The sequence below is a fragment of the Branchiostoma floridae genome, chromosome 4 (assembly GCF_000003815.2).
Source record: "Branchiostoma floridae strain S238N-H82 chromosome 4, Bfl_VNyyK, whole genome shotgun sequence".
In the NCBI taxonomy this organism is placed as follows: Eukaryota; Metazoa; Chordata; class Leptocardii; order Amphioxiformes; family Branchiostomatidae; genus Branchiostoma; species Branchiostoma floridae.
Genome location: NC_049982.1, coordinates 8,857,025 through 8,869,405, shown reverse-complemented (window position 1 = coordinate 8,869,405; position 12,381 = coordinate 8,857,025). Strand labels below are relative to the sequence as shown.

Genomic DNA, 12,381 nt, shown 5'->3' with positions numbered 1-12,381 from the left:
TAATAATTACCATATAAGCTCAGGACGAAATGGAGTTTGAAATAATGTTTAGACTAAAATGGTGCATGTATATGTCAAATTCAAATAAAACGTTATTATCAACAACTTGAAAAAGACTGCACAAGTCATTGTAGTACCACAATGACGTGTTATTCGTAATTTTTAACACTTACCAGAGCACACAAGATCGTCTCCATCCCATGATCCTCCTTCCTGGCATGTCCTGCTCTCGTCTCCGGAGTTTAGAAAGTAACCTTGGCCGTTATCACACTCTAGGCTGCAGACCGTGCCAATCGGGTACGATGGACCTGGATTTGTACAGTACATGTTGCCCCCGCCTTCCGGTGGGTCAGTTCTGGCAGAGCAGAGCACTGTACGTACGTATACAGTTGGATGAAACGGATTAGTTTTGTTTCAGAATTTAAGAGCTGATTTCCATAATCAAGGTGGTAAATGTCAATTTCATACTTGCGGCATTTGTTACCTGAATGTGAACATCGTTGAATAAATGTGTAAATTAGGACCTCAGTTGTGTAACTAATAAAAATAATACTAGAATAGCCTTTTTTGCTTTCTGTGCATTTAAAATCAAACTGATGGTTGAAAAGTTTCGTCCCTCCTTCCTAGATCCTTGGATGCATAAATGTATTCCGTGGATATAAGAAATATTCGAGTTTACGAGATGAGATGGCTGCAGTCATGGTAAAACTTGCCTGTTTGACAATAATCTCCTGCAAAGCCAGGAGCACAAGTACAGGTGTAGCCATTGACAGCGTCCTCGCATATTCCGCCATTTACACACGGATCAAGGGCACATTCGTCTATGTCTGCAACAACAAATAATTCGCTAGAATCCAATACAAAAGAATCAAATAATATTCTAGATTTGGCGATAGCGAAAATTGGTAAGTTAGATATTTGGTGTAAAAGAAGTGGTCTGTTTTCCACATTTTGATAATACCTTTCAACGTTTTCAGTATATTTGAAAAGAGTTGGCTATCTGAATGGGACATTCTCCTACGCATAGACATCCAACAGCCTCTTGTCTGTACTTTGCTATCTCAACCGTCACCATCAGTTCCTGTGGGCGTCGCCACAAACCAGCTGTCAGCTAATCAGAGAATAGGCCTCTCAGTTTTCAAAAGGGATCTCGCATATATCTATAAGCAGGGCGACCAGTAAACATGTTTGAACCATAATAACGCCGTCAATTGTTAGATGCACGAAAGAGGTAACACAGCTATTATGGAAAAAAAACTTGCCGTTTTCACAATGATCTCCTTCATAACCAGGAACACAATCACAGTTGTAGCCGTTGACCACGTCATTGCAAGTTCCGCCATTTTGACACGGATCACTGTCACATTCGTCGATTTCTGTAATGATATGCAAAAAGTTATGTCAGGAAATGCTAGCATTCATATCAAACATCTAAATGTCTGGGAATTGTTTTCAAAGTGCACTTTGATGTGATTAAATCTTAAAACCAAAACACTTTCTTTTTGTTGTATGGTTTCAGTGAACGCTGTCGAAAATGAATAGCAAATTATCACAAAAGTCAAATGATAAAAATGGTGTTTTGCTCTTGCATTAAGTACTTGCAATGTTCCTGGTGGATATTCATGCTTCTAAACTAACATGGCAGTAAACATGTTTGAACCAAAATAGCGCCGTGGACAATCGTTAGGTGCACAAAAGAGGTAACACAGCTATTATGGGAAAAAAGCTTGCCGTTTTCACAATCATCTCCTTCATAACCAGGAACACAATCACAGTTGTAGCCGTTGACCACGTCATTGCAAGTTCCGCCATTCTGACACGGATCACTGTCACATTCGTCGATTTCTGTAATGATATGCAAAAAGTTATGTCAGGAAATGCTAGCATTCATATCAAACATCTAAATGTCTGGGAATTGTTTTCAAAGTGCGCTTTGATATGTGATTAAATCTTAAAACCAAAACACTTTCTTTTTCCCTTCGTGAAACGAAGGGTTTGTTTTGAGTGCTGTTTTTTTTGTGAGAGGGACGTTTGTCAGCCTGATAACTGGGGAAGGCATGGATGGATTGTTTTGATATTTGGTATGTGGGTAGGGTTAGACATGACGAAGGAATGGTAGGAAATGCGTTACGGCAGGGCGCTCTAGCGGAGTGTTATTGTACTGCAGCAGAACTTCCGGTTTTGATATTTTTTTTTCGGGACATGTTTGGGTGATGATTTTTAAGTGGTAAGTAGCTGTATAAATGAATAGTAAGGTGTGTAAGTTTTGGCCACTTAGGGGTTTTGCTGGGGCGGTGAAAGTTATTCTTGTGTTAGGTTTTGAGAAGGAATTATGGAAGCAGGGGTCGATGGATCGGAATGACTGTAGGTATGCAGATAGCTTAGGTAGTGATGTACATAATTGTATGATTATTATGCAAATTAGGAGGTAATTAGCAGAATGCAATAGGTATGTGTGCAAACCGTTGTAGGGTACGTGTCTGTGGACAGAAAATCTCATGAACGGCATGACAGGTTGATCTGATATTTGGTATGTGGGTAGCTCTTGAGACAGTGAAGAAACGTACGTGGCGTTTTATCGTTTAGTGGCTTTTGACGGTTTTGCCGGGGATGTTTGTAGTTGGAAAATAGGTCCGGCAGTAAACCAGTGTGGCTATATTTGGGTGTAATGGCGTAATGGTTCTATATTTGGGTACTGATGTAATGCTCATGCCCAAGCCGACTGCAATGGTTATATGTTGGTTGTTACGTCATGGCGATGTAATGCTTAGGCGTTCATGTGATGTGGTTTGGTTTGGTTTCTGTTAGAAGAACTGGTGGTCTGATGGAAAGATGGTGTTCACAAGAAGAGGTGGAAAGTCGTTGGAGAAGAGGAGGGCACTGAAGCGAAAGTGCATGAGAAAGGTAGGAGATCTGTTAGTGTAAGCAAGCACTAAGGTGAGACGTAAAAGTATAAGGTGCTGGAAGTCTGTAGTTATTTTGAATGTGATAAAATGTCTAGGGGTCTTAGCGTGATACAAATGTGTTTGTAATGTTGGAGACGTAATGTCACTACAGTATGGAAATGCATGTCCATACATATAAGGTATGAAACAGAGACATTTACACGTGACATCGATGTCTTTATTGATGTGTAGGAGCATTTCTATGTCCAAAGGTATCCGTAGAAAGTTCAAAATTTGGCTTCCCTCGCGGCAAATTTGTCACTTCGATGATTGGCACTTTTCCGAGCATCTGTAAGGGACGCTAAGTATGGCGATTACGCAATAGTGGTTTATATTTAGGAGTTACGTCATTCTGCGTGGGCTGCAGCTAGTTGTGCATGGGCTCCCCACAGGAAGTGACCCCAAAGGTCATAGTTGCGCAATAGAGGACAGCACGACTTATATATACCAGACGATTACAAGACAATGGTACTATAGGGACAGTACATTATACATGATGGGGTGTAAATGTTTCCTATAAGATTTGATCATCTGTAGATTAAGGGCAATGGTGATATTGTTTACAGGGCCCTATATTATACGTTTTAAAAGGGTTGTACATGTAACAGTTACTACCGGTACAATACATTGTTGAACAAAGCAGGGTTTGTTTTTCACAGTAACTTTTAGTCATTGATGAGATTGTTTATAGGGATTGTACATTAGACATATAGGATGCACAATGTAGTGGGCTTCATTGTGAAACAAAGAATGCTACATCATCATTGTTGCAAGCAACAAGTCGGCAATAATGATCTGTAAAGGGGGCCGTACAAAGAAAAACTATAATTTATAATATCACTTTGTAGAAACGTCCATGCAATGTATCAAGTCGTCAATATTGACAATATTGATCCGTCAACCCTTCCCTTGTTATTACCATCTGAAGGGATTTTTCTATTGCGTACGCGCGGAAAACTTGCTGTCAATTCCGGGAATTTTTACCAATCGGACATACTAGTACACAACTCAGTTAGGCTAATATTTCTCTCTTTGTCACCTAGAGTCCATTCCAAGTCATCGTGCGGATGTTTGTTGTCATTGTTTAGAATTGATTTTAAAGTTTTGAATCTAGAATCGACATTTGATACTTCAGAAATATTTTCAACATTATTTCAATTTTATAAATATTTCCCCGGTCCTGTAAAACTTTGGAAATATTCATGGTGTGGAATTAGATAGTTCTAATGGTTTCTAAATAATGATAACAGCATTCTACCATTATTTACCATTTTCTACCATTTTTTGTAACATTTTGTAAATGGGTCAGTGGGCTGGGAAGATAGCAATTCACACATCCTTGCAAAGTATGGTTGGGTGTCAATGCAGCAATGACCCACCACAAAGGATCCACCAGTGCCCAGCAGAGAAATCTAAAAATATACAGAGGCAACAACATGGCTTACTTTTATGGGGGCAATTAACTAATTTTACCATTTGGCAAAGTTTAAATGTGAAAGAATCACACAGAGGTTTCACAATTATTCTAAAAAATATTTTGCACAGTTACTTTCAAAATGTTTCTAAACTATTCAAATGAATTCAAATAGATGAATATTTTCTTGGTCAATTTTTAAAAAAATCAATTATTGTGGCTTAGATATTCTTTTATTCAACATAATTCAGACTTATTACAAATATCACCTAATATGAAATCGTCATGGTGACTTGGAATTGACTAATGTGTCTTATCTTTGAGTATCTGCTATTTTGAAATGAAGTAGGCGTATAATTTGGGTACCTACTGGCTGGCAAAATACACCTAGTTATTATTATTAATATAAACTGTCCTCATTATTTATGCAAATTAGCCCCTGATTTGCATGATGAAAATTGATTATGTAATGGCATCTCCAAAGCTATCTCACTCACTCGCTCGCTCACGGCCCATGACAAAAGCTATCTCCATTCCAAATACCATGACAATCTGTCAACGCAATGATACAGCTACATAGGCGCGAAAAAAGTTGTAGAATTCCGAGAATTTTTGCCAATCGAACGTATCATTTTCTGTAAGGCTAGCCCCTGAGATGTCTATAAAAACACCCTCCAACCACCACACCCTAGCCCATTTGCAGGGCAAATAGGTTTTTGTTTCCAAACTCTGTGAGCTATCTTAGCTGTAACGACGGAGTAGATGAACCACAGAGACAATGCGTTTGGCGAGAAAAACAACCTTTTATTCTGGCGCTTCAAAACAACAGAAACAACACATGGGAGGCATGAGGACGAGACCGGAAATGCCTGCCGAGCTGTACATGAGTCATATAACACCATAGTAAAAGTATTGGGAAATTACAGACAACACGTGTCAAATCTGGTCGCTATGAAGCCGAATCGGCGGACCTGGGAACGTAGGGACAGAACAGGGCAGGTAAGATCAAACCATTATAATAATATAAGTGTAACGGCTGACGAGCTGCAATTGTGAGTGTCGGAGTGGGTTGGGAGGGAATTCGCGTATTTTCCGTAACAATGTGGAGCAGCGGCCGGTCGCACGTCCGACTGCCACGAGTTTACTGGCGGACTGGGGGAATTAACAGCACGTGGCCCACCCGTGGGGTGGTAGACAGGGAACTTTGTTGCCATGGTAACTGTCGCGACATGATGGGAACAGCTTGCCCATCGTTCTACTCCAAAAACCCTTCTTTCACGAAGGTTGAGTTCTACGAACGCTTGTTGTTGTATGGTTTCAGTGAACGCTGTCGAAAATGAATAGCAAATTATCACAAAAGTCAAATGATAAAAATGGTGTTTTTCTCTTGCATTAAGTACTTGCAATGTTCCTGGTGGATATTCATGTTTCTAAACTAACATGGCAGTAAACATGTTTGAACCAAAATAACGCCATGGATAATCGTTAGGTGCACCAAAGACCTGACACAGCTATTATGGAAAAAAAAACTTGCCGTTTTCACAATCATCTCCTTCATAACCAGGAACACAATCACAGTTGTAGCCGTTGACCACGTCATTGCAAGTTCCGCCATTCTGACACGGATCACTGTCACATTCGTCGATTTCTGTAATGATATGCAAAAAGTTATGTCAGGAAATGCTAGCATTCATATCAAACATTAATATGTTTGGTAATTCTTTTTAAAGTACATTTTGGTGTTATTAAATCGTAAAACCAGAAAACTTTCTTTTTTTGGGTAAAAACACTTGTCCAGAAGTCATTTATGATTTTAGTGAACGCTGTCGAAAATAAATATTAAAGGATAATACAAGTCAAATGGTAAAAAAAGGTGTTTTGCTGTTGCTTTGAGTACTCGTACCTACATGGCAGTAAACATGTTTGAACCAAAATAGCGCCGTGGACAATCGTTAGTTGCACGAAAGAGGTAACACAGCTATTATGGAAAAAAAACTTGCCGTTTTCACAATCATCTCCTTCATAACCAGGAACACAATCACAGTTGTAGCCGTTGACCACGTCATTGCAAGTTCCGCCATTTTGACATGGATCACTGTCACATTCGTCGATTTCTGTAATGATATGCAAAAAGTTATGTCAGGAAATGCTAGCATTCATATCAAATATCTAAATGTCTGGGAATTGTTTTTAAAGTACATTTTGGTGTTATTTAATCGTAACATCAGAACACTTTCTTTTTTCTGGTAAGAAGACTTGTGTAGAAATAATTTATGAATTTATTGAACGCTGTTGAAAATGAATACTAAATGATCATACAAGTCAAATGGTAAAAAAAGGTGTTTTGCTGTTGTTTTGAATACTAACAACAACATGGCAGTAAACATGTTTGAACCATAATAACGCCGTGGTCAATCGTTAGATGCACGAAAGAGGTAACACAGCTATTATGGAAAAAAACTTGCCGTTTTCACAATCATCTCCTTCATAACCAGGAACACAATCACAGTTGTAGCCGTTGACCACGTCATTGCAAGTTCCGCCATTTTGACACGGATCACTGTCACATTCGTCGATTTCTGTAATGATATGCCAAAAACGTCTCTCAGAAAACGCTTGCAGTCATATGAAACATCTAAATGTCTAGGATTGTTTTTAAAGTGCACTTTGATGTGATTAAATCTTAAAACCAGAACACTTTCTTTTTGTTGTATGGTTTCAGTGAACGCTGTCGAAAATGCATAGCAAATGATCACACAAGTCAAATGATAAAAAATGGTATTTTGCTTTTGCATTTAGTACTTGCAATGTTTCTGATGGCTTTTTATGCTTCTAAACTAACATGGCAGTAAACATGTTTGAACCATAATAACGCCGTGGACAATCGTTAGGTGCACGAAAGAGGTAACACAGCTATTATGGAAAAAAAACTTGCCGTTTTCACAATCATCTCCTTCATAACCAGGAACACAATCACAGTTGTAGCCGTTGACCACGTCATTGCAAGTTCCGCCATTTTGACATGGATCACTGTCACATTCGTCGATTTCTGTAATGATATGCAAAAAGTTATGTCAGGAAATGCTAGCATTCATATCAAACATCTAAATGTCTGGGAATTGTTTTCAAAGTGCGTTTTGATATGTGATCAAATCTTAAAACCGTATGGTTCCAGTGAACGCTGTCGAAAATGCATAGCAAATGATCACAAAAGTCAAATGATAAAAATGGTGTTTTGCTCTTGCATTAAGTACTTGCAATGTTCTTGGTGGATATTCATGCTTCTAAACTAACATGGCAGTAAACATGTTTGAACCAAAATAACGCCATGGATAATCGTTAGGTGCACCAAAGACCTGACACAGCTATTATGGGAAAAAAAACTTGCCGTTTTCACAATCATCTCCTTCATAACCAGGAACACAATCACAGTTGTAGCCGTTGACCACGCCATTGCAAGTTCCGCCATTCTGACACGGATCACTGTCACATTCGTCGATTTCTGTAATGATATGCAAAAAGTTATGTCAGGAAATGCTAGCACTCATATCAAACATTAATATGTTTGGTAATTGTTTTTTAAGTACATTTTGGTGTTATTAAATCGTAAAACCAGAAGACTTTCTTTTTTTGGGTAAAAACACTTGTCCAGAAGTCATTTATGATTTTAGTGAACGCTGTCGAAAATGAATAATAAAGGATCATACAAGTCAAATGGTAAAAAAAAGGTGTTTTGCTGTTGCTTTGAGTACTCGTACCTACATGGCAGTAAACATGTTTGAACCAAAATAACGCCGTGGACAATCGTTAGGTGCACAAAAGAGCTATCACGGCTATTATGGGAAAAAACTTGCCGTTTTCACAATCATCTCCTTCATAACCAGGAACACAATCACAGTTGTAGCCGTTGACCACGTCATTGCAAGTTCCACCATTTTGACATGGATCACTGTCACATTCGTCGATTTCTGTAATGATATGTAAAAAATCTCTGTCAGAAAGTGCTTGCATTCATATTACACATGTACATTTAAATGTCTGGTAATTCTTTTCAAGGTGCATTTTGATGTGATTAAATGTTAAAACCAGAACACTTTCTTTTTGTGTTCAGAACACTTGTCCAGAAATCTTCTATGATTTCTGTGAACGTTGTTTAAAATAAGTAGTAAAGGATCCTAACGTTACAAGTCCAATGGTAAAAAAATGTGTTTTGCTGCTGTTTTGAGTACTCGCATTAGTGATGGAATTTTATGCTTCAAAACCAACATCGCAGTAAATATGTTTGAACTATAATAACGCCGTGGACAATCGTTAGGTGCACGAAAGAGCTAACACGGCTATTATGGGGAAAAACCTGCCGTTTTCACAATCATCTCCTTCATAACCAGGAACACAATCACAGTTGTAGCCGTTGATCTCGTCATTGCAAGTTCCGCCATTTTGACATGGATCACTGTCACATTCGTCGATTTCTGTAATGATATGTAAAAACTTCTGTCAGAAAGTGCTTGCATTCATATTAAACATTTAAATGTCCGGTAATTCTTTTCAACGTGCATTTTGATGTGATTATAAAATGTTAAAACCAGAACACTTTCTTTTTGTGTTCAGAACACTTGTCCAGAAATCGTCTATGATTTCTGTGAACGAAAATAAGTAGTAAAGGATCATACAAGTCCAATGGTAAAGAAAAGGTGTTTTGCTGTTGTTTTGAGTACTCGCATTAGTGATGGAATTTTATGCTTCTAAACCAACATGGCAGTAAACATGTTTGAACTATAACAACGCCGTAGACAATCGTTAGGTGTACGAAAGAGCTAACACGGCTATTATGGGGAAAAAACGTGCCGTTTTCACAATCATTTGTTTCACATTCGTTTTCACAATCATTCGTTTCATATTCGTTTACGTCTGGAATGGCATACAAGAAGTTCTGTCTAAAGTGATATTTACCATTTTGAGAGTCAAATGGTCCGATTCATTTATGTAGCTTTCACCACTTCTGGTAACAAGAAATTATTTCCAAGAGAAATGTTCAGAAACAAAAGTAAAATGACATTCAAATCACAGGGTTGTAAAGCAAGTTGTTTTTTCTCCTGCTGTACGTACAGGCATATAAATTTTGTTTCAAAGGGAATCAAAGGGAACAAATTGAAAACTTGTTATAACCTGAATAACGCCGTCGAATTTACAAATGAGACTACTGTAATTGTAAAACTTGCCTGTTTCACAACTATCACCTGCATAGCCAGGAGCACAAGTACAGGTGTAGCCGTTGACCTCGCCTTCGCAAGTTCCGCCATTATGACACGGAGCAGAGGCACATTCGTCTACGTCACGCAACTCTTCCAGGTCCGTCCGCACATTACTCAGCCCGAGTTCCGCAAGGGATTTATTAAAGGACTCTGTCAGATTCGTTATTTCAGGGAGTAGGACGTCGTAGTTAACACATGCGTCTGGAGAGTAGTTGTCGTCTGCTGTCGGACCGTAGAGAGGCCTCACCAGACACGACGCTGTGGTAAGATCACGATAAGAAAGGGTTGATATTGACTTATCATGTCAAATCAAGTTGTAACATATCAAAGAACTTAAGTTGTAATTTTATGATCGAAGGCTAAGGGTGCAAACAGTACAGCCAACAAGTGTCTATTGTATACAACCATCTGATGTTTCCACATACATTACTGTTTCATGTGGTGTTTGACTTCTTCTTCGGAGGCAGTGGCCATTTCAAAAGTACCGCGTTCTTTTTTAATGGTTACTGTGTTCTGTGATTTTAGTAGGAATGTGTTTTGAGGGCTTTTCGCTGGTAAAAGCTACTGTTTTAATTGTTTCGAAAAGCTTGTTCCTTTAATCCTCATATAATGAGTGCATCTACAAAGAAAACGTATTTGGTCTTCTACAGTCACCTGCTGACATGATTGATAGGTCAGTCAGTGGAACACCATCAAACTATGCAGACTGACCCAGATGTTCAAGAGACAGCACTTACCCCTTTCACAGTGATCTCCTTCAAAGCCCTCAAAACAGGTACAGTTGTAGCCGGCAATCCCGTCGGTACAACCGCCGCCATTTTGGCAAGGGTTGGGATCACAGTCGTCTATATCTGCAATTTTAAATTGGCATAGCTGTTAAACTGCTTACTTCGAAATCCAACTGAATTTGTTAAGATAGTATATCATTCCATATCTTGTTTAATGTATTATTGCTATCTATTGGCCTGGCCACATAGATCGTGCGACCGTGCGTATTTTTGGGGACAGCCATGTGAAAGCCATCCGCAGATTAGATAAGAAGATGTTAAAATGGAATGCTGATTACACCCTTGCCATCCTAATCAATGAGGTAACACAAATGTTTTAAAAAAAGCTCTAAATATGTCATGAAGGTATAAGGTCTTCGAACTCTAGTTTATTATTTCAATGAATGTTAGACATCAAGTCAGTGGTAGAACACGAGCTTAATGGGTTACCTTCACACACTAGATCGTCTCCCCTCCATCTGCCGTTCTTGCATAGTTTCCTCCCATCACCTGACGTCCTGACGTGTCCTGCCGGGCAGATGAAGGTACAGACGAGCCCGGCTGGGTAGCGGGGCGGGTCCGGGTCACAATCACTGGGGTAACCTTCGGGGTGGCTGGGGGCGCGACCACAGGGCTTGCCTGGACATACGGGAAATAGGTGAGAAACAATATTTTCGTTTGGCCGAGGCTATTAAAATGATGCTCCTGTCAATGACAATGGCATTATTATTTTCTACAGACATTGCGTTTTTTCAATTCAACTGAACACGTTCCTTGATAGGGAGCTTTTCGCATGATCTTTGCTAAAATGTACATTGTCTTATCATATGTTTTAAATAGGTCGAGCTTTTGATAACTAGTGATACTAGTAGTCAGGAGCAAGAGTCCGTGAAGAGATTATGGTGTTTGTGGTGTGTCTAGGTGTTTCATGTACATTTTATCTTCAGACAAATCCCAGACTAATATATAAAAAGGATATCAATTTATAGGTGCAAAACTAAAAAAAAATGACAAATCTACGAACACTGGTGTGCAAAGCATGAAATACGTTCACAAGTCGGTATCTGAAAAAAATACAAATCAAGCAAGCAATAGCTATATGCAATGTTTTGCAGGGAATCTGCCTGTCCCGAATCTAAATTAAATGCATTAAACGTTTAACACTCAATATTTCACTTAGCTTTTCACTTATAATCAAAACCATGAAACATACTGATATGTGAATTTTGTCGTACGCTCATGCAATTATTTGGTGAGATATGTCTTTTGAATTTGGTCACTCACAAGCACACTGCAATCCGCGTCCTTTAACCCACCATTTTGACCTGACCTTGACCTTGCAAACCCTCCCTCTACTGCCCATCTTCTTCACACATCCCTCCCTGGAGTCAAACATGCAGACGGCTCATACTATTCTATAGATACACATTTAAAGTTGGCCACTCACAACGACACTTTAGTCCGGTTCGTTTAGGCCTCCACCATTTTGAAATACCCACGACCTTGCAAACCCTCCTTTTCTTTCCTCTCCTTCTCACACATCCCTCCCTGCACTCAAACATGCAGACGGTTCCACGGGGGTACCACCCTTCTGCATTCGGTGCCTGGTCGCAATCCTTTGTCGTGTCTTTCAACACCAAATCCCCACACCTTTCTGCAAGGTAGACACATGCGTAAGTCTATCTTCTTTAGTAACTAAACTTCAGAATATAAAAAAGTAGACTTTTGTTGGTTCATAAAACAAGTGTACATCGATGAAACCTTCACCATCAACTGTTAAACCAGCTAGATTTCACATTGTCAATTAGGTGGTACGAGTATATTCCCATATTAAGTATAACAATTTCCAAGACGTACTTCTAACTCTCCTTCCGCCGACAGGAGCCACATAGAAGATAAGCGCGAGACAGACCACGAGGCTACTGATGGCCCTAAAGATGATGGAAAGAAATACTGCATTTAGAGTGAAGGTAGACACCACATATCTAATGGCTGCTGTA

General features: G+C 39.2%; 1 protein-coding gene across 1 annotated transcript in view; it reads right to left on the bottom strand.

The window, feature by feature from the left end:
* Nucleotides 1-10,278, bottom strand: part of LOC118413208 (fibropellin-1-like) — a 22,361-nt gene extending 12,083 nt beyond the window's left edge. The window contains exons 1-13 of the mRNA XM_035816425.1: nt 10,269-10,278; nt 9,600-9,872; nt 8,718-8,831; nt 8,214-8,327; nt 7,748-7,861; nt 7,295-7,408; nt 6,825-6,938; nt 6,360-6,473; nt 5,894-6,007; nt 1,732-1,845; nt 1,239-1,376; nt 714-827; nt 174-371 (exon numbers count right to left, since the gene is read on the bottom strand). Coding sequence (XP_035672318.1) covers nt 174-371; nt 714-827; nt 1,239-1,376; nt 1,732-1,845; nt 5,894-6,007; nt 6,360-6,473; nt 6,825-6,938; nt 7,295-7,408; nt 7,748-7,861; nt 8,214-8,327; nt 8,718-8,831; nt 9,600-9,872; nt 10,269-10,278 — 1,645 coding nt within the window. The remainder of the gene's footprint in view (nt 1-173; nt 372-713; nt 828-1,238; nt 1,377-1,731; nt 1,846-5,893; nt 6,008-6,359; nt 6,474-6,824; nt 6,939-7,294; nt 7,409-7,747; nt 7,862-8,213; nt 8,328-8,717; nt 8,832-9,599; nt 9,873-10,268) is intronic.
* Between the last annotated feature and the right edge of the window lie 2,103 nt (nt 10,279-12,381).